At 29.8% G+C, this 22,934-nt stretch overlaps 1 protein-coding gene across 1 annotated transcript; it reads left to right on the top strand.

Moving 5' to 3' along the window:
* The first annotated feature begins 538 nt into the window (after positions 1–538).
* LOC113377554 (elongation of very long chain fatty acids protein 7-like) lies at positions 539–21,090 on the top strand. The gene is made up of 6 exons (XM_026617914.1): positions 539–691; positions 1,172–1,362; positions 2,171–2,308; positions 2,392–2,497; positions 4,583–4,719; positions 20,443–21,090. The coding sequence occupies exons 1-6, from the start codon at positions 631–633 to the stop codon at positions 20,614–20,616; spliced, it is 807 nt and encodes a 268-aa protein (XP_026473699.1). The 5' UTR covers positions 539–630; the 3' UTR covers positions 20,617–21,090.
* Positions 21,091–22,934: the final 1,844 nt, after the last annotated feature.

Raw genomic sequence — 22,934 nt, forward strand, 5'->3', positions numbered from 1 at the left:
TATAGTAGTAAATCTGCAAACTTTGCAGAAAAATTATTATTGATAATCAACGGCTTACTAAAATTTCTCAAATAATTTCTATTTGCTTCTCGACAACCAAATTTCATATCGTAATTGAGTAGTGAAATCCAGTTATGACATATCATAGTGTTACAAGCATATGTTTCCAAATCTAAATTTAGGTGTAATTAATTGGTAATTAATTCCGTAAATAACACGCAGTGACTTGCAATTGATCAATCATACGTCAATAACATTTTTCGGTAATTAAATGAGAAGGACACACTCGTATTAGGATTCTATTTCCTTGGACGTCTTTGGGGGTTCTCGCGTCCATACATCGGACACGTGTACGCGCCTCGTGACGCTACTCACTGTTTTAATGATGACACTGATGAATATTCAATGCATAAGCATTTACCATTCCGCTAATGTCATTGTGAGTATATTCAATGGTAATTTCAAATGTTCCATTGGTTGCGTAAAATATATAACATGCATTTATATTTTGAGTGGCCGTTTTTTACTTCTTCAATATCGTAAGCCGCATTACCGGTATCACTACTAGTCTGCGGATCGCACCGGTCGGCCGTAACCAAGAACTGAAAAGACAAGACCGAGCAGTGCGAGATGGCTCTCTTGCTGCGAATGGCCTGGGATGGCTGGAATTACCTGCACGAAGAAATGGCCGGTGAGTGGATTAATCGGATACTGGATTTTAAGGGATTAAGTGCAAAAAATAATGGATACATGCAGCGGATAGTGAAAAATTGTGCCAGAGATTCTCGTAAAAAGTGATAGTCGGTCAGAGCAATACTTCGAAATTGCAGTTTTTTTTTATTGAACAAGTGTATAAACATGAGAGTGCACAGAAACTGATATTTGCTCTTGCTACCCTTCACAAATCTAAATACCAAAAAACCTAAAATATTTTCATGCAGTGCAATTTCACCAAACCTTTATTACAAGTATACTTCACCTCCCCGTTTTCCTTTAATCTTTGTTAAAAACAAACTAATTTTCTATAATTTAGCGATAAATTTGCATTACCCAATGTATCTTATCAACATTTGTAGTGACAAACACAACGACACCAGGTCTACGTGATAAAATTTTATCACAGTCTTAATTAGTTCCTTCAAGGGCACTAAAGTTGTATTTTATTTTGCAGATCCGCGGACGTCAGAATGGCCGTTTATTGGAAGTTTATTTGGCATCGTAGGCATTTTGTCAGTATATCTATTATTTATTTTAAAATATGGCCCAGCCTACATGAAGGACAGGCAACCTTTCAAATTAGAAACTATTATGATGGTTTATGATCTAGTGCAAGTAGTCATATGCTTTTACATTTCTGCACAGGTAAATATAAATGAAGTATAATGTAAGAGTTATGATAATAATAAATAGTAGTCTGCTTGAAGGCAGGTCTATGGTATGAGAGCACCACAAATCAATGATTCCCTTTTCCTACCCTGTTTATTATCTCCTTTACCATTTTATTATCATTAATCACTGTTATGAATTTTCCTTTTCAAACATCTGTTTTCAGGCTTCCTGATCCTGTACTTTGGCTTTCTGTTTCCTGTATTTTCTCGTCTAGTCATTATAGTAAGTTCACCTCGGAATTCGAGATACCCAGCTGTAAGTATGTAAATACTTGTATATTGGCACCTTAAAGTTGTCTCAAAACCTACATATAGTATTGACATCCTACCATATGTAGGGTTTTGAGACAACTTTAGGGTGTCAATATACAAGTATTTACATACTTGCTGCTGGGTATCTCGAATTCCGAGATTCTTACCTAATTTAAGCTTGAATGACTGGACTATTTTGTGCAACAACCATTTGATTTCTTTTTTTTCCCAATCCTGTCAGTCTTTTTATTCTACCTTCCACGTCGTCTATAAGACACTCCTTTAGCAGAATGAATCTGATCCAGTTTTTTTTCCTTTCCAGGATCATGCTCAGTAAAGTCCATCCTTTGCCCACTCTTCTCAGGACAACAGAAGATTGGGCTCAGAATGGACTCTACCGAGCATGATCCTGAAAAGAAAAGGAAACTGGATTCTGCAAGAAAAGTATCTTATACGCGACGTGGAAGTATGCGATCATTCATTTGTTACCTTTTTTCAAAACAATTATATTATTATATGTCTTTTTCCAGTCTTTACGATTAACGTACCTCAATGGATATAGTTTCGCCTGCCAGCCAGTTGACTACTCCGATGACCCTGTCTCTTTGCAAATTGCATGGTTGACTTGGTTGTACTTCTTTACAAAGATCATGGATCTCTTCGACACAGTACGTACGATTCGATTATCTCCAGTTTAATTTAGTTTCAGTTTTATAGCTTTTGAATTTAACTTTATTCTCCCTGTTCTTAGGTTTTCTTCGTTCTGAGGAAGAAACAAAATCAAGTTACTTTCTTGCATTTATACCATCACACTGGAATGGTGTTCTTGGCATGGTTGGGTGTTAAATTCTTACCAGGTAATAATTAATAATAAACTTTTATTTTTAATAGCTTTTAATTTGAAACAACGTACAAAACTTCTGGGACGTGAATTTTGTTTATAATTTTTTACTAACTAAAAATTAATTTATTAATATACCTATTTAATATATTCTAAAGTAGTGCGAAGCGTTTAATTCTTTTTTTTTGAGGTAAATATTGAATTTTATTCGAGTATATCACATAATATTTTTACACTATTTATTATTCATATATTCCATCTGCAACATCAATTCTCAAAATTTATAATATATTTTTCCAATCTGAATATAGGGAATTTTTTTTATCATAATTTTTAGATTGTATTTTACTGAGTTTGCTTTAAAAAAGTTTTTCTTATAGACACGGTGATCATGAATGTTATTTTTTCTACAGATAATTTTAGTTTTTTAAAGATAAATTCCGTTCTTAAAGAAAAAAAAGTTTTAAGAAAATATTCTAATTGTGGGATCTAGGATTAACTTATAATCGTTTATGGCATATAAACCCTTTCTTTAATTTTAATATTTTTGGGATTTTCTTGAATTTTACATATAGCCGGACTGGTGAATATTGCCTTTTCTATAATTATTGTTTTGTTTTGTGGTTATATAATTTTGCGGTAATTGCTATAATAATCTACACATTTACTTTTGTTGTTATCAGGAAAATTGCATATAATTACTTTCAACTAGTCAAGTAAAAAATACTTTATTTAAATTTTACATATAGTTGTCACAGGGTGTCTCAGAACTCAACGTCAAACTGGGGGATTGTAACTATCATGAAAAATAATTAGAAAAAAATAATTTTAAAATTATGGCTATTTTTTGGTTATTGTGGTTAATTTTCATTATTTTTGTTAATTCTAACTTTAAAACATGTACCATTTTGCCATCTTGATTGAATGCGCGAATTTTTAACGGAACTTTCCAAGTCACTTTAGTATTAATTTAGGACAAATTTTGAAAATTAAACAAATAGTCTTAATTTAAGAAAACTTGGGGCACTTGTGTTATTATTTTTGACCAAATATGGTCATAGTTTCACTAAAGCTTTAGGATGTGTGATGTACTTGAAAGCTCTTAACTTTCAAAATGCTTGGGATAGTTTTAATGATCAATATTTTCACCCTGGGACACCTTGTATTCGTATATCCCTATATATTTAGCAGTTTTCATAAAATTTATTTCAAATATTTATTCACTATTTTTTATAGTTTTTTGTTTTTAATGAATTTTATAAAATTTGAAAACAGTCCTAATTTTAGAAATATTAGGGCACTTGTGCTGTATTTTTGTCCAAATATGGTCACAGTTTCATTAATGTTCTAGGGTGTATTTAATAGCTCATAATTTTCAAATTGCTTGGGATAAATTTAATGATCACAACCAACATTTTCACCCTGTACTCATATATGCTCATATATTTAGTAATTGTTTTGATAAAATTTATTTTAAATATATTTTATAGATTTTTATTTTCAATGAATTTTATAAAAATTACAATTTAAATTATGATGCAATCGTCAAAAAGATCAATATTTGAGATCGTGCGTAGTCAGTATAAAGTGATATAAAAATTTAACGATGATTAAAATGCTGAAATGGATGGAAATTTTTATCTTAAACGTTGCTACTAAATTTTATGTTTGCGAGTTTATTGTATTATAAATTTACTATTCTGTTATAGTTTTTGATTCTTAACACATTTTACAAAATTTTATCAGGTAACTAATTGATGATGCAATTGGCAAACGGTGATACTGCGAATGGATATTTGGGCACGTTCATAGTTAGTGCAAAGAGATATAAAATATAAAACTTAACGAATATTAAAAGGATGAAAATGTTTATCTCAGAACTTCGCTATTAAATTTAATGTCCGCGAGTTTTCTTTGAAACGTTTCAAAGGCGATCCGAATAATGATGTAATTAGCGCACTAATGTAACAGTGGAGCGCGAGGTGAAAACTAAGGAAAATGTTTGGAATTTTATTCTGTTACGTTTATTTTTAGGAAATAAAATACTATGCATGACGAACTATAGTTCATTTTCTCTCATTGCAATTTTTTTTTATTACAGGCGGGCACGGAATGGCTATCTGCGTCGTGAATTGTTTCGTGCATTCAGTGATGTACTTCTACTATTTCTTAACTGCAATGAAACCCGAACTAAAGAGCAACCCATGGTGGAAAAAGTACATTACGCAAATGCAGCTGGTAAGTAGTGAGCTTTTCCTAAAAAAAATTACTCTGAACGCACGCAACTTTGTTTGTGGAACAATATTGTGCTTGTTTTGTGTGTAAAAACTTCATCTAATTAACATATTGTGGGGATTCGAAAGGATGATGGTTTTATTTGTTACCGAACTTCGGAAAACACCAGAAAAAAGTTAAAAACAAGTTAATTGGAGAAAAATTGCCTGCATGTGAATAATCGGTTGAAATCAATAAGGAAATATAACATTTTTTGTCTACTGAAAATTATATTCTGAGTAAATTTTTTGGAAATATTTCGAAACAAATGAATAATAAATATTACATCTACGTTGTTCAATTCCAAAAGCATTTTTGACAAATGATGTTTGTTATATTTTTTAGACCCTAAATTTTTAACATTGCAAATACGAATTGCGTTTTTTTCACCTTTTATAAAATTTGGTCAGAAAAGTTATTGATTAATTTATATTATGCGTTTGTTAACCAAAAAGTTAAAAAATTGTGCATTCTCCTCGTGGCTGTAGCAGAACTTCTACAAACGTTCATATTCAGTATTTTTTAACAAAATAATATAAAGTTTATAATGCATTTTTAATGAAAAATTTAGAAATTTAACATTATATTCGTGTCTGTATTAAAACTTTTGATAATGATTTTTTTAACAAAATTATAGAATGTTTATTATGCTTTTTTGTAAACCAAAATTTAAGAAAATTATCATCCTCCGTGTGGTGTAGTAGAACTTATACAAACGTTCAGTATAAAATGAAATTTTTTAAAAAAATAATATTTTTATAAATGCATCAAAGAATTTTTTTTTCAAAATTTCTGGAAAATTCTATTTCTTATGTCACACATATATGACTGACATGACCCTTTATTGATTATTTTATTATATTAAAGCTTTTTTTCTCCCAGCCGTGTCAGACGTATGACTTATGTAGATATTTTTAGCGTCAGACATATATGACTGACGTGACGATTAACGTGTTAAACAATAACAATAGAAATGGTAGAAATAACAGAAATATATAGAAATTAATTATTAGAGACGTATGTTGGGATTAATTGACATTTTTGGATGGCTAACATTTGAATTAGTTTTTTTTTAGAATATTAGTTTATTGTTCACTTTTTAAAATTTCGTAGTTTTTATTATTCTTTTACAATAATCACTTGATCTGGTAATAAAATCCATAACACAGCGTTGAATTATATTTTTATAGCAATTTTGGATGGCTAATATTTGAATTCGTTTTTTTTTTTAGAAAATTTGTTTATTGCTTACGTTTTAGCGGTGAAAAAATCTATAACATTGTGCTGAATTAAATTTTTATAACAATTTTTGATGGCTAATATTTAGGTTCATTTTTTTCAGAAAATTTGTTCATTGCTCACTTTTTCACAGTTTCGTAGATTTTATTGTCTTTAAAAATCATTTGATTTGGTAAAAAAAAAATCCATAACATAGTGCTGAATTATATTTTCATAGCAATTTTGGCTGGCTTATATTTGAATTCGTTTTTTTTTTAGAAATTTTGATACTTGCTAACTTTTCAAAATTTCGTAGATTTTATTGTATTTTTTTTCAAAAATTTCTTGATCTGGTAATAAAATCCATATCCCAATGCTGAATTATATTTTTACAGCAATTTTCGATGGCTAATATTTGAGTTCGTTTTATTGAAAAAAAATGTCTTCATTACTCTTTACCGTTTCGTAGAATTTATTATCTTTTTTTAAAAAATTGCTAGATCTGGTTAAAAAAAGTTATGAGATATATTTTTATGTGAAATTTTTTAGAAAATTTGTTTATTGCTCACTTTTTAAAGTTTTGTAGATTTTATTGTCTTTTTTCAAAAATTACTTGATCTGGTAATAAAATCTATAACACAGTGATGAATTTTATTTTTATAGCAATTTTGGATGGCTAATACTTGAGTTCGTTTTTTTTTTAGAAAATCTGGTCATTTTTCAATGTTTACTAGATGTTAGTCTTCTTTCCAAAAATTGTTTAATTGGGTAAAAAAACTATATCGTTATTTTTATTTAAAGAAAATAAATGTTCTTAATAACCAAACATCATAAATAGAATGAAGTTAAAGTGTAACTTCTTGTGTGTGCAGTTAGATTTCAGAAAATTTAATTTTTGGAATTTTCTAAAAAAAAAACATGATTTTTTTGTCTTGTGTACAAATTCTGTTTCTAATTTTCTTATTGTGGCATCAAAGGGATAACGGTTATGATTGCTTACAACTGATGAATTCATTTATCATCTTTGAATAATCTCGCCGAACTTCGGTCAACATTACAACGCGTTCGAAAATTAAAAATGGCAAAAGCGCTAAAATACAAGTTAATTAAAGCAGTTGTATTAAATCAAGCAGAAGCAGTTTATTCAGGCGTACCTAGGTCGTGGTCTTTCCATTAAAAAAGTAAAGAATGAAATAAACTTTTTGTTTGCATTGCGTTATAACGTCTTACTTATTCAACAACGGAGAAGATTCTATCTCTTTACATTTTCTCTCGTACTTCAGAAATCGCGAAAATAATAATAAGTGTTTTTCGTGATGCGATAATGTATTCGGACGGCATTAAGTGAAATTTGTCAACCAGGAACGATTTTAATGTGTCATTCCTAATGAAATAAATTAAAAGCTATTTTAATAAATCTTTACTTTATATTCAAATATTTCCAAGAAAGTCTAATTTTCATTGTTGTGTTTTATGGTAATTTATTTAGAAGCTTTTTAATTTCACGTATTAGCATATGCACTTGAGTGATTTATATTATAATTAGAAAATTAGTCGTAGTCTAGTATTGTTCTTGAAATTCCTAATTACCATTAGCTGAACTTCGAAATACATGCAAATAACCTCCTGGTGATTATATAGAAATTCAACTGGCATAATCATCACTGGATATTTATAATTATAATTTAAAATTAATTGAAGTTCATCAAACCAGTGACAAGATATAAAAACTGACTTCACTTGATAAATTTTTGTGCATCACGTCTGTCTTGATATTGGGTTTAACGTCAAACGATGCTATTGTTTTCATTTTTCATAAACTAAAAGATCACCTGAACTCTCACCTTAAAAATAATAAGAATAATGCACAATTGAATAATGAATAACAATAAGTTGGCCTTTGGACTGCCCATGACTATTGGCTCGTTTTGTAATTGTTTTGTAGAAACAGCTATACCTTTACTCCGTACTTTACACACACACACACACACACACACATATGTATATATATATATATATATATATATATATATATAATCATTTAGGCAACCAATAAGAACCAGTAGAACGAAAATAATAATCAAATATGTAAATATTTAAGTGTACTAGTTTCGACACTGTTAGTAGGAGAAAATTAATAACAAAAACGCAATTATTGTTGAACATAGTTTTTTTTGTATTTAACACGTTGATTTTTATGTCAGTCATATGTGCCTGACACCAAAAAGTTTTGCATGACCCATGTCAGACTCATATGTCTGACATTTGCAGTTTCAAAAACTTGGTCCATCAGTAATAAATCCAAAATAAAAAAGTTTTAATGTAGAGTCATGTTAGTCTTATATGTGTGGCATAAAAAATATTGTTTTTCCAGAAATCCCGACAAAAATTTTTTTTTTGATACATTAAGATTCCTTGATACATTTGTGACTAAATTATCTAATAAAGTTATCATTGCTCATGTGCATTTCTTCCTGATATTTTTGTGACGATTAACGTTAAATAAAGTACTATGAAAAACAATAATTAAAAACTAAAAGCTCTAACGATTTATTGTTAAAACGGAATCATTTTCAAAAAAAAAAGTTTTTTGTTTTTAAATAAATTTCCTCAAAAAAAAAACAATAAATATAAACAAAAAACTCTATTTGTTGATAGTGTTTCTGTATTCAATTAATTTTCATCAATTGACTATTTAACAGCCAATATTCAACAGAGAAATCCACACATGCAACAGACAAAAAAAAGAATTGTTTATTCTAAATTAACATGTTTTTATTAACAAGCTTTTATTACCTAAAAATGTAAAATTTTGGTTTAAAACAATAGTTTATTTTTAATTTTATTTTTCCTGGCGAATAATGATGAGACATATTTTGTTCTCAAAACTGTAAAATTTGAAATACGTGAGAAAAATGGTCCATCACTCATATCTGAGAAACCAGTAAAGTTAGGAATTTTTTAATAACAATATTTGAAAGTAGAGGACCTGTTATCCCCCTGGTTGTGTCATTTTACTCCGCTTATGGTGTAAAAATGACCTGGTAACAAATTCTTGGAAAACAGTAAAAACACATTTCTACAATAATGAATTAGCTAGTTTTACTGAATATAGTCAGATAGTTGTTTGTCTGATGTGTGTTATTTGTTGTGATAGAATTGGTTTGGTTTTCTCAATATAATTTTTCAACGTCAAATTGGACCTTTGTGGCCCACCCTACCTTGTAAAGTATATTCTATTATTGTTACTTATTGTGTGTTGATTAATAAAATAATATCTTTTAACGACGAACGCAAAAACTAATATAATTTTTTTGTCAGACGTATTATCACTAACATTTATTTCTTACAAATAAAATAAATTCATATTCAGATGTCGTTTCTTCCGCTAATGTTTTTATTAGCCTTTTATTTATTTAGTAGTCCGTAATCTGTCAAATATACTTTGAGCTTTTTAAATCGGATTAAGATTTTCTCGGAAAACGTGAATGCAAAATTATATCTTTAAACTCTTAATTACGAGAAACCAGCTCGTTTGATTTTACCTTAAAACCGGTTTATTCATAATAGTTAACTATAATTTAAATACTTATAAAAATATGTTATTTAAAAAGAGAATCGTCTTTACTAAAATTAATTCAAAACGATTTCCACTATCTTTTGAACGTTTTTTTTATTTGTCCATATTGCCAGAGACAGTAGAATTTTGTATTATGGGGTGTACGAAAATTAATTATGTAAATAAGAATACACTGCATTTTATATTTTTGCACTTACTTTATGTCATAAGTTAGAGACGTTTCGAGACCGTGATTTATTTATTATCTGCGTAAAATTAACAAAAAATTTAAACACATTTTATAAATCAACGATTGGTAAATAAGTTTAATTCTAAATTGTATTAGATTAATCTCAATCACTTTTGTCATAAAGTTTGATGCCGTACTGGAATACTCATATAATTTGTTACTCCCAACATTTTTTGAACTACAAGTGACGAGGTCTCAATTACATTTATTTACTTTAAAATTTAATTTTAGAAAAAAATAATTTTCTTGAGAAAACTTACCTAATGCATTTCTAAATTATCTTTAAAATAATTTCAATAATTGCATTTGGTAATAATTAGATTTTCTCAGAAAGTTTTCTTTGGGGACTACCAACTGGTCAAATTTAGTAACTGCAACAAATAGACAGATCAAATATTGAAGTATGAAGCTTTAACTCTTTTCACTCGCGAATTGCGGCGGCTTCCGAGTGGAAAGGTTTAATTTTGAAGGTGTTTCAACAAATTTGTACCACAAATTATACATTAACGTTTTTTACTATTTTTTAGTTACCGTAGAGTCAGTTATAGTAATCGCAAAAAATCGAAAATAAAAATTCTTGTACTTACTTACGTTTTAAAGGTTTCTGAACATTTTGGCATATCTTAGACAAAATTGATGTATGTGTGTGCGCGCGTGTGTGTGTGTTCGGATACAAATTTTTGTCGACGATGTCGGGAATACGGATCAACTGATTCGGATAATTCAAAAAAATCGATTCGTATTAACAAGGAGATGTGCTGATTAGTTTTTTCCAAAGGCAAGTCAAGCCGTTCAAAAGATACGGGGCAAATAGAGCCAAAAATGGTAATTCAGTTTTTGAGGGAACAGAGCGTCCGATTTGAATAATTGAAAAAACATTTTATTCGTATTGACAAAATAAAGTACCGTTTAAATATTCGCGACGGTAGGTCTAGCGATTTCGGAGATCGAGTGAAAAAAGTAAAAAAAAATGCTATTTGGCGGTCAAAAATGATTATTAGACATACGCACATCGCATTATCAGATATTTTACAGAGATTTTAATAATAAGTATGAACTTTGTTTATATTCCTATGGGTTCCGTACCAATGTTTCTCCTCTATTACAGCCATACAGCGCGATTGCTTTGAAAAAATTTTGAAATATTCAAATATAAAATTTTACAAAAATGCCAAATTTTTTAAAAACTTCAAAATTCTCAAAAATCTTTTGTTTTTCAAAGTTTTCAAAAAATTCTAAAATCTTTTGCAAAAAATTAAATTTTTGGTTCGGGAAGTTCCAGCAATTTTCCTCAAGGCACGATGCCATGCACGCTTTAATAATTGCTTTCGATTTCGATTACTATTTGCGACATCCCTGTTTCCTTCGAACCGCAAAGGCCTCGTAAGACCCGCGAACATCACCTAAGACCTCAGACAATGCACCTCGGCAAGCGTCCGTTGTCTCAATCATTACAGACGCCCCCTGGCACTGGGTCGCGTGTAGGTCAAATTTGTGAAACCGTTTTAAATATCAAATATCAGGTAAAATTCTAAAATGCATCACTCGTCACGTTTATCCCAGTCATCTATGCAAAATTGCCACCTCTGAACTTTTACCTTATTATTAACGACTCGTTATTGTTCACAGCGTCATAGATCAAAATTTAATGCTCTGAGGGCTTTTTAATTGATGGCTTAGTTGGTAGAAAATTTCATTAAAATGTGCAGCAGATTTTCCTACTCGTTCAAGTTTTGTATTGGATTTAATTATGAACTATTATATCGGAAGCGTAACGTAGTCATTAAGGAAATGTTTTTCCGTGTAAAGGAAAATATCCTTTCATTTTAATAACGGGATAATGATATTTTTATTTTATGGCCAGGAAAGAAATATAATAGAATTTATTGAAAAGAAATATCAATATAAAATAAATAAAATATATATATATATATATATATATATATATATATATATATATATATTAGGGTGGTCCTTAATATGGACATTTTTGAATTTCTTTGCTCCCAAAGGCTCAAACAGTTCCAAATTGATAAAAAACAACTCTCTAAAAGTTTTAGCTCTTCTTATTGTCTTTTAGATAGAGCGCAATTCAATCAAAGATTTATATGGAAATAGTATGAAAATTTTTTCAAAAATTTTGCAGAGCGTCGAATTTTCAATAAAAAATGACACGAATTTTCACTTTTAATTCATTTGTCGCTTAGTTATACCTAAAAAAATTTTTTTTAATTTTCAAAATTTTTGCCATGCCATTTCCATACAAAGTTTGATTGAATTGCGCACTATCTAAAAGTTAATATTAAGAGCTAAAACTTTCAGAGAATTGTTTTTTATCAATTTGGAACCATTTAAGCCTTTGGGAGCAAGGAAATTTGAAAATGTCCATATTAAGGATCATCATAAGTATAATAAATTTAAATTAATAAAAAGTAATAATAATTAAAATTACATTTTATTAGGTAGTGTCTCTTAGTGCATACCAACAATATTTATCAACAAATATTAATTTTCTATATTTTTTTTTTATAATAGTTACGTTTTGTTAAAACAATAGACTATCATTCTATATACTACAAGTAACGAGATCTCAATTACGCTTATTTACTTTCAAATTTAATTTTAGACGAATTCAATTTTCTTGGAACAAACTTACCTAATGCAATTTTAATTTACAAATCATTTCTGCATTGCATTTGATTATAATTACATTTTCTCTTGTGGAAATCTACGGACCACGTTCACTGCAAAAATCCACAGAAAATATAAACAGTGATTTTTGCGAGAGGGCAATCTAGAAATCAACCACTATGTTTTTATGTGTAGACTATACAAAGTAGATATGTATATCTAATAGTATTGGCGTATATATGTTGCAGCAATGCCCACGAAAGGCGAGAGATTTACCTCTAGTGATAATTTGATATCATACTGCTTGATATCAAGCTGGGCGAGGTTGGAATCGAATCTGAGACTAATTTTGCTGGCCTTTGTTTATTGCCATTTTACCACACTTAAGTACTAAAATATATAGTTATAATTTTAACTAGTGGTGCATGGCATCGTGCCTTAAGGCAAATTGCTGGAACTTCACGTAACGAAAATTAGAATTTAAAAAAAAAACATTAAAATTTTTTGTAAACTGAAAAAAATTAGATTTTTTAAAATTTTGAAATGATTTTTTTAAAAAATTTGATTTTTTTTATACTTTGAACTTTTTTGAAAATTTTGAACTTTTTGTCAAAGCAATCGTGCTGCGTGGCTGTGTTAGGGGAGAAATATAAATAAGCGCGTAAGCGCCGCCTTGCTGTCTAACGGATAATCATTGGTACGGAGTCCATAGAAATGTAAACAAAATTCATACTTATTATTAAAATCTCTATAAAATGTCTGATAATTTGATGTGCATATCTCTAATGATCATTTTTGGCCGCCAAATGATTTTTTTTTAGTTTTTTCACTCGATCTCTGAAACTGCTAGACCAGTCTTCGCAAAAATTCAATTGTCAATACAAATAAAATGTTTTTTTGAATTAATCAAATCGGACGCTCCGTTCTCTCAAAACCTGATTTATCATTCTTAGGTCTTTTTGCCCCGTATCTTCGAAACGGCTAGCCTTTGTCAAAAACTAACCATCACGTCTCTTTATCAATACGAATCGAATGTTGTTAATTATTGAAATCGGTTGAGCTGTGTTCTCGAAATCGTCGACGAAAATTTGTATCCGCATACACATCCATTTTTTCTAAGGTATGCCAAAATGTTCAGGAACCTCTGAAACGTAAATATATACATATGAAAAATTCATTTTAAATTTTTTTGCGATTACAATAACTTACTCTACAGAAAGTTAAATATTTTCTTAACAAACGAGTGATAATTGTTTCCTAAGTTTCAACTTTACATTTGATAATAGTTCTCATGAAACTATGATAGTTAATAGTGGTTTGTTACGGGAACAAGTTCGGAGATATGAATATAGTATTAAAACCGTCTACTAGTTGTTGCTAATTACCCTTGCACTCGTGAAATAATTGGTTTAAGACAACTCGAACTCATTAACATTTGTTATTAAAAGTTATTTTCTAGATAGCTGCCGAGAATTATTCGAGGAAGTTCCTAATATTGATGTACATGCAGTGCATGTTTCGCAATTTCGCTACGTGTTGGTTTTGCATATTAGTTTGATTTCATTTTGATTTATTTTAGTGAAGTCGGAAATAATTACTTATTTTAAATTAAGAATCACTGGTTTTCCTTTACGTTTTGCTGATATTTTAGCTAGCAATACTATCGTATATATGGTTATCTACAAATGCGGCGATTTTTTTGTCGTTTGACATAGTTGTTAGTGAACCTATTATCATTTATTTTCTTGTACATAAAATTTTCATATAATTTATTTTCGAATGTTTCTAACAATGATTGTGTCAACATGTTATTACTTAATACAGGGTAGGGCGGCGCGGGGCACAAAGGTGCAATTTGACTTTCAGTACATATACTGTCCAAACCAAATGAACTACATCATAACATATAATATGATCAAATAAACAACTACCATACTACGTTCACTAAAATTCCCAGTTAATTCCAAATTAAAGAAATTTATTTTTTACTATTTGTATAGAATTTGTTATCTGTTCTTTTTTACCCCATAGGCGGGGTAAAATGGAATAGCCAGGAAGCAAACAGATCCAATGCCTTATTCTTAATTTAAAAAATTACGAAATAATAGCTACAATACTCAACCGATACTCAATAGACATATTTTTGACCAAGATGACACTGTATATAACCTTGATCTCGCATTTCGTCAGAAATATTTATCAGCAGAGTTAGAATAACGATTTAATTTATATTTTGTAAAATTGTTTTTTTTTAACTGAATTTACACTTTTATTTACAATTTTTCATTGTTTACACCTTTGCCAGGGTAAATGTTTAGTTAGTAAGCTAATATTGATGTTATATAAAATCATCTGTTGAATCTGACTTAAAATTAACAACACATCATATAAAACAATTACATAACGTATACATAAAAATTAAATTAGTCTCGTAAACTAAATAACAGTACTCATAACCAAGAAAACTAACAAAGAAAGATAGAATATTTTCAAACACTACCGTTTATCTCTTGATAGCAACGTTGCTTTGTTTAAGGTGATGGCTGGTTATACATCTTTTGCCCTCTACTTTCAAATATTGTTGATAAAAAAAATCCTAACTTTGTTTTTGAGATATTGGAGGTGGACCTTGTCACCCGCGGATCTTTAGGCCTCGCTCTACCCAATATTTTTTTCTTATTTTACATTTGTGCAATCGTATTTTTTTCTTCATATACATTGAATCTTGATTGTATTTTCTAGTTGGATATTTATCATAAAAATAGTTATTAAAAGCATGTAATAACATGATAGTTATAGCTTGAGAATACACTTAACTTTCCTTAATATTTAATAAATTATTGAGAAAAATGAGTGTTTCAGCGTAATTCCAGCTACTTTGAATTTTATTTTATATTATATTTTAATCTATATTTCTAATTCGATTTAAAAAAGCTTTCACAATTATTTATAATAAAATTTATATCAAATTTAACTCCGAGACGTTTTCCTGGAAACCGCGTTAGATATTATAAAACAAATCGCAATTTTTTTCGACTTTTTTTTTCGAATAAAAGTATATTGCACTTTACAAATTTATATGCACATAAAAAATTATTCATAAAGTTTGTTAAGTCAAAACTGTAAAGTTCTATTTGTTACGGCAGACAAATGAGTAATGATGCAGACATTAGAATATTCTAAAAAGTAAGAAGAAAGAAGTGCAAAAAATAAATTATCATAATACCGTATAATTTTGGGTCTTGGCGCATAATTTTGTTTCCCGAATCTCGTATTTTCGTACAGTCCTTGAAATTATTAAGTATCGAAAAATAAGAAATTCGACGTGTTTTTTTTTAATATTGAACTTCTTTAAATGAATAATTCAGAACTTCGAAACTATATTCAGCAATTTTTGCCACGTACCAAAGTCAATTTGATTAAACTCTCATTTATTATTCGCACTTCCTTGTGATAAATTAACACTCATAATCTATTATATTTTGAGCAGTCTGATGTCAAGTAGTAGTGACATCGAGTTTTACTTGAAAATATCGATAGCAACCGGCATTGCTGCAACAAAAACAAAATAATCAGTATTACAGAAATTGTAATAATAAATTCATCACAAAGAAATAGATTAATCATTTAAGTTGCCATATATAAAAGGCCACAGAAATTCAGGGTTCAGAAATGAGGACAACAGCTCATAGGACTCGTTTAGTTTTGATTGTTGTTAAATATAAATAGAACAAACAAATAATCTTTTATATATACTGGAAATGCAATCAGTTTTTTTAATAATAAAGCAAGAAATCTTCTCTGTAAGATAAAACTAGAGCAAATGGTTTATTTGGATTTTTCGGAAGCCCTACATAGGGTCTGGACTTAATCTGGTACTTGACCGTGCTCAATTTACCGAAAATTTAAACGATGTTAATCAGAAATGGTTAATGGTTCGAAAAACTTTTATGCTAGTCAATATTTTACCTTTTTTACATCCAGGTTATAAAATAGATGCAGAAACATATATACACTTTTATTACTTATTTAAAAAAATAAGTTGGCTGGATACAAATCGAATTAAAATTAACAAAAGACTTGAAGAAGAGTCGTATTTATGAAAAAACTATATATTTGTAAAATTAAATATAACCAACTGTAATGGTGAGCTGCGTGATACAAACTATTTATTACTTCAAAATCATTTCAGAAGTTTTTTGTATTTTTATCATTTTTTTTTTGCCTTGCATTTTGTATCTAATTATTGTCTAAGTTGTAATTGTCTACTCAGGGATTTGATACTTCGGACAGCTTATCAAGCATCTTATTATATCAAGCAGTATGATATGAAATTTCCGCCAGAGATTATAGATCTCAAATAGTGAAATTTGCTTCACGTGGGCATTGCTGCAACACGCATACGCCAACACTATCAGATATAGAAATCAGTTATCGAAATTATGTTGTTGACCGCTGGGTTGCCCAATCAAGAAAAAATGATAGATTAGGATGTACGATAGTTCGGATCGCTGCTAAAAAGTCCTATATCAGCTTCAACTAAAAGTTTAATTTAGTCCGGAGTACGATTCCAATCTCGGCCAGCGATATCAAGCAGTATGATATAAAATTTTTGCTAGAGGTTATAGATCTCAAATAGTGAAATTTGCCTTTTGTGGGCATTGCTGCAACGCGCATACGGCGACACTATCAGATATACAAATCGGTTGACGAAATCGAGTAGTTGACCGATGGGTTGCCCTATCAAGAATAAATGATAGATTAGGATGTACGATAATTCTGATTGCTGCTAAAAAGTCCTATATCAAGCAGTATGATATAAAATTTTCACTAGAGGTTATAGATCTCAAATAATGAAAATCGCCTTTTGTGGGCATTGCTGCAACACGCATATGCCAACACTATCAGATATACAAATCGGTTGACGAAATTCAGTGGTTGAACGCTGGGTTGCCCAATCAAGAAAGAATGATAGATTAGAATGTACGATAGTTCTGATTGCTGCTAAAAAGTCCTATATCAAGCAGTATGATATAAAATTTTTACTAGTGGTTATAGATCTCAAATAATGAAAATCGCCTTTCATGGGCATTGCTGCAACACGCATACGCCAACACTATTATTTACACAAATCGGTTGACGAAGTCGAGTGGTTGCCCGATGGGTTGCCCTATCAAGAAAAAATGATAGATTGGGGTGTACGATAGTTTTATATCTGCTTCAGATGAAAGCTTACCCACGTTTGACTATTTTAGAAGCATCGATATGCAAAAATATAAAACGCAAAATTTTCAAGTTTATGTACGCCATTCATATGCGTTGTGTTCAATATATCATAAATTGTATATATGACAAAAGGAGAATAGATAGTCGAAATGACAGAACGTGTACCGCGAAAAAATTGATATCCGTAACAAATTATAGGTTTGACATAAAAAATGGACACTATAAATAATAAAGTCGGAACAACGATATAGGTTATTTACGTTTTTGAAACTTTTAACACATTATACATGGGTTCATGATAGGAAAATATATAGGTTAATTAAAAATTGAAACACGACTGAAATCTGCATGGAGAAATTTAAACCGTTTGGTAAATACCATTAATACCAATTCATATATAGGAAATTTTTTGTAAAATCTATTTTTTTAGAATTATTCCAAAAAAATATACCTACGTTTTGTGTGTACTGATTCTGACAAAAATACCATCTCTCTATTAATGGGAAAATGTTTTTGTCATTAGTTGAAGCCTCAGTTGCATGTTCGGTTACGTAAAAAAACATACATTATGCATTTACATCATGCCACTAATGCTGCATCCATTAGCGATGCTATTTGTTCTAATAATAATAATAGTAATCAAAATCGTGTTAATCCGTATGAATGACAATTTTCGGCGTTCATTATGACATGTATGTCATAACTAAAAATATTTTTTGTAAGCCGAAATAGCGTTTTGCAGTTGACCTAGCCGGTTGCTAATCAAAAACGCCTCGGGCTGTTCATATGAATATTTTTTAACACGTGTAGCGAATTTTGTTAATTAATTTATGCGATGTATCTTTATTATATGTGAGATTTATAGTGTTGTGTTGTTTATTTATATTTTAATTAACCATATCAGCCCATAAAAATAATATACTATAAGTAATACACCGTATCTAATTTTATATTACAAGCACACCTGTACATTCCTTCATGAGTTTTGTTTTATTTACAATAAAATTTTTGCTGAACAACGTGCCCATCTATCTTATTTTTTGAATATTTAATTGCTCTAAATGGATCAATATTTAAAATCGCATAGATTTTTTTTATCCAAAATATTACGATCGGTATCATGGCAGAATAATGCTCAAATTCATTATTCATTATTAAATGCTAAGTTATATAAATTAGAGAATTTGTAGTTAATTTTGTGATGAATTTACTAGATGTCGACTAAAGACAGTTGTAAATTATTTGGGGAAAAAAAATTGTGATGAAATATTATGTTTGGTTTTGTATGGTGTTGATTGTCAATTTGTAGTTATTGGTTAAAGTTATATTCGTTAAATTATTACTGATGATAAAATAAATACTATGATAATAAATGAAGATAAATAATTAATAAAAAAAAACTGTGACTAACTTATATCACCTGTCTGTGCTAATATGAACTCATCTTAATGTCTGTGTGATTGCATTAACATAGGTATAAATCAATCTCGCCAATAATTGTTATTCAAATTAAAATTCAAGAACAATTGTTTGTTTTCTTCGTTTGATTGTGTGATCTATAGACATACTACACCTACATCGAAGAAATTCATAACTGAAAAAAAATATTATGAGAAAATTGTGGATCATTATGTAAAAAAATAATCATTATGGTACTGAAGTGTCAATGGTAGTACTTTTTTGGTCAAGTGCAATAATTTGTTCATTTATGACCGATGTACATCCTAATTTCAAAAATTACTTTGACTAACTTGTTTCATCTGTGTGCACAAATATTCTCTCATCTTAATGCTGTTGTGATTAAAAATCAAATTAAAATGCAAGGAAAATTGTTCTCTTTGTTTGACTTTATGCCCTATAGACATGGTACACATACAGTGATCTTAAAACATAATTTTATTTATGTTATTAGAATTTGCAGAAATTCATAATTGAAAAAAATTATCATGAGAAAATTGTGGATCATTACGTAAAAAAATAATTTTGGTACTGAAGTAACAATGGTAGTGTTTTTTTTGTTTACATACAATAATTTGTTGATTTATCTCCGATGTATATCTAATTTTCAAAAATTGTATCATCTGTAACTAACTTGTATCATCTGTCTGCACAAATATTCACTCATCTTAATACTGGTGTGTTTTGCAATAACATAGGTATACATCAATTGCATCATTGTAACTTCATTATTTGCATTGATGGTTTTCTTTCTTTGATTATATACCCTATAAACATGGTACACTTTCAATGACATTGATACATGAAATCATCTTAACCAATAAAAGTTATGTAATTGGAACTAATATAAATAATTTACATTGCAATTTAGTTTTTAGCTCCAATTTCTGATCTGTATAAATAATCAGTCATCTTATAGCTGGTGTGATTGCAATATTATAGATATAAATTAATCTCGTCATTGTAAAATCCTCATTCAAAACCGCATTGCTTGTTCTCTTTCCTTGATTTTACATCTTATGGACATGGTACACCTCCAATAACATTGAATCATGAAATCACCAATAAAAGTCATGTAATTGGATCTAACAGTTCATATTAGTATTTGGTACTTTGTTTGATGGCATGGACATAGTACACTTTCAGTGACATTAAAACATACAATTATCTTCACCAAAAAAAATCCTGTAATTAGACCTCACAATTTACATCACTATTTGGCTAATTGTTTGATGGCATGGACATGGTACACTTCTCGTGATAAAATGTTAGAACATACAATCATCTTCATCAATTGAAGTCTTGTAATCGGAACTACCTATTTACATTACAATTTGGTTTTTAGTTCCAATTTCTGATGATGACATTACACTTCGGTCAATTGGCTATCCAGCCAGCTTGCGGTTACCCGGCATTTACTGCGGCCGCCTTCGTCCCACAGAACTTCTTCATGCTGATGCTGTTCTCCGACTTTTACTACCGGGCCTATATTAAAAGGAAGCCGGACAAACAAGCCTAACAGTACATTCGATACCTTCTACCCGCCCATATGTTCCTTCCCTGAATCCCCAATCTATCCCTTTACGATCACCGCCCAGCGGCCCACCGAGATGGGGGTTGTCCAGATCGTGAGAGGCCACTGTGCGGCAACAGCAATACGACGCACATTGTGTCGCAATTGTACACCGATGTATTAGGTACAAATTAATCACGTATGAAGAGAATTAACTGGAAAAGTAAAACACTTATATGAAAAACACGCGGTGCGAGAGAAACGACCACTTGATTTGTCTTGTGGTCGTCTCCGATATGCTTTTTAGTGTTAGTATTTTCTACTAGATTATATTTTGTTTGTAATTATGTTTTTATATTATCGTATGTATTGTTTATACTTATTGTTTTTATTTGTTTATTTCATCTTCTTGCATTTTCAGTATCGGCATCCTTTTCATACTCTTAAGATCATGAATAAAGTATTTAGTGGACGTATTTATTAACTCTTTTATTTATTGATTATTAATTATTTTATATCTCTAATGCTTAATAACTTGTGCTGTGGCGTTGATGAATGATGAATAATAATTAACTTTCCGTAGGGTAAGTTATAGTAATCGTCCAAAAATCTAGAATGAAAATTTTGCGTAAATTCATGTTTCAGAAGTTTTTACATACCTTAGAAAAAATTGATGTGTGTTTGTGTATGGCTGTATGTATCTATTCTGATTTTTGTCGACGTTTTTGGAAGCACCGGTCAACCGTATTGAATTTTTCAAAAAGCATTCGATTCCTATTAAAAAGGAGACGTGCTGATTAGTTTTTGGCAAAAGTTGGTCCAGCCGTTTCGGAGATACAAAGCAAAAAGTGCATAAAATTTCAATCAAGTTTGTGAGAGAACGGAGCATCCGATTTGAATGATTCAAAAAATATTCCACTTGTATTGATGTAGTGAAAAAGTGATTAAGTTTTAGCGATGAAGGCAGGTCCAGTAGTTTCGAAAATCCAGTAAAAAAAGTTAAAAAAAATGCCATTTGGCGGTTGAAAATTCGATATTTTGTAATATTAATCGATCGATATAAATGGGTATCAAAAATATTAAAGAAATTTCAAAGCTTTCAAAACAAAATTTAGATTAAAAAAAATGCAGTATTTTTAATAAAGGAAGTTTCAAATTTTCAAAAAATTCCTAAATTCACAAAAAATCTAATTTTTTTTTTGGCTTTTAAACCGATATAAATGGGTATCAAAAATATTTTAAACATTGCTTTTAAACATTTTAAATTACAGTACTGGAAGTTCTAGCAATTTGCCTTAAGGCACTATGCCATGCAGTATAGTTTAAATTACAGTTGTATAAAACGTAGACTCCTACTGTCTAGGTTGCTTTTTTCCCACAATTATCTGAATATTGTAAGTTAAAACTTAGAAATTTTTAGGCCACTCCTTCTAACTCTGTGAATGTCTAGTACATCGTAGTAAATAAATGTAGTAGATTCAGTATAAATATATAAATATTTTAGGTTGGATCAAATAATTCGGTATTTATAATAAAAGATACTAAATGTACATATGAATGACAAGGTATGAAGAGCAAGCAAAATTTAGTGTTTTTGCATTTGCATTGCAAATTGCAAGCATTTTAACTACCTAAAATGAGCTAGAAAGTAAAACTTGATGCCTAGATTTTTCTGGGCTGCTTCTACTAATTTCATTAATATCTACTAGGTTATATAAATGCACTAGATTCTGAATAAATTGATCGATAAATTAGGTTGTAGTATAATTGTGAAATGCGTGGTATAGCCAGCATTTTGATTGATCCTTGATCTCCTTTTGCTTTTTATAAATACTAAAATTTTTCATTAAAACACAACTATACAGTACTACGGAATTTTTATTTAGAAAACATATAAACTTTTTTTATATAATACAGATATATCTATAAGATTATATGACATTGCGTAAAGTTTTTCATATTTAGGATAGCTATCATAGGGGTTTGAGTTGAGGTATATCAGTAGAGAGGTATGTGTTAGAACACACATTTTACGGGCAGTTTCATCTGCAAGTCACTGGGACGCTCCGAGCAGTCTCTGAAGAGATTAAATGACAACGATGACTATGCAACGGCCTGGTGTTTCTGCTTTTACGGTAAACGATAAAGAAATACCGGCAGAACTTCTAGGCGGTTGCATCCTCCTCTGCCGTGTTGTGATTTCGAACACGTGAGAGAAATCAGGAACACATGGTGGTACTTTGCTCGTATCATCAGCATTAACGGTGGAGATTGATCGGCGCGCGTCCAGGCGACGTGAGATGAAGGTGCTTCTGTTTAGAGTT

Source organism: Ctenocephalides felis, unplaced genomic scaffold, assembly GCF_003426905.1.
Source record: "Ctenocephalides felis isolate EL2017-DRISC unplaced genomic scaffold, ASM342690v1 CF-g0.4_SCAFFOLD_01886, whole genome shotgun sequence".
NCBI lineage: Eukaryota > Metazoa > Arthropoda > Insecta > Siphonaptera > Pulicidae > Ctenocephalides > Ctenocephalides felis.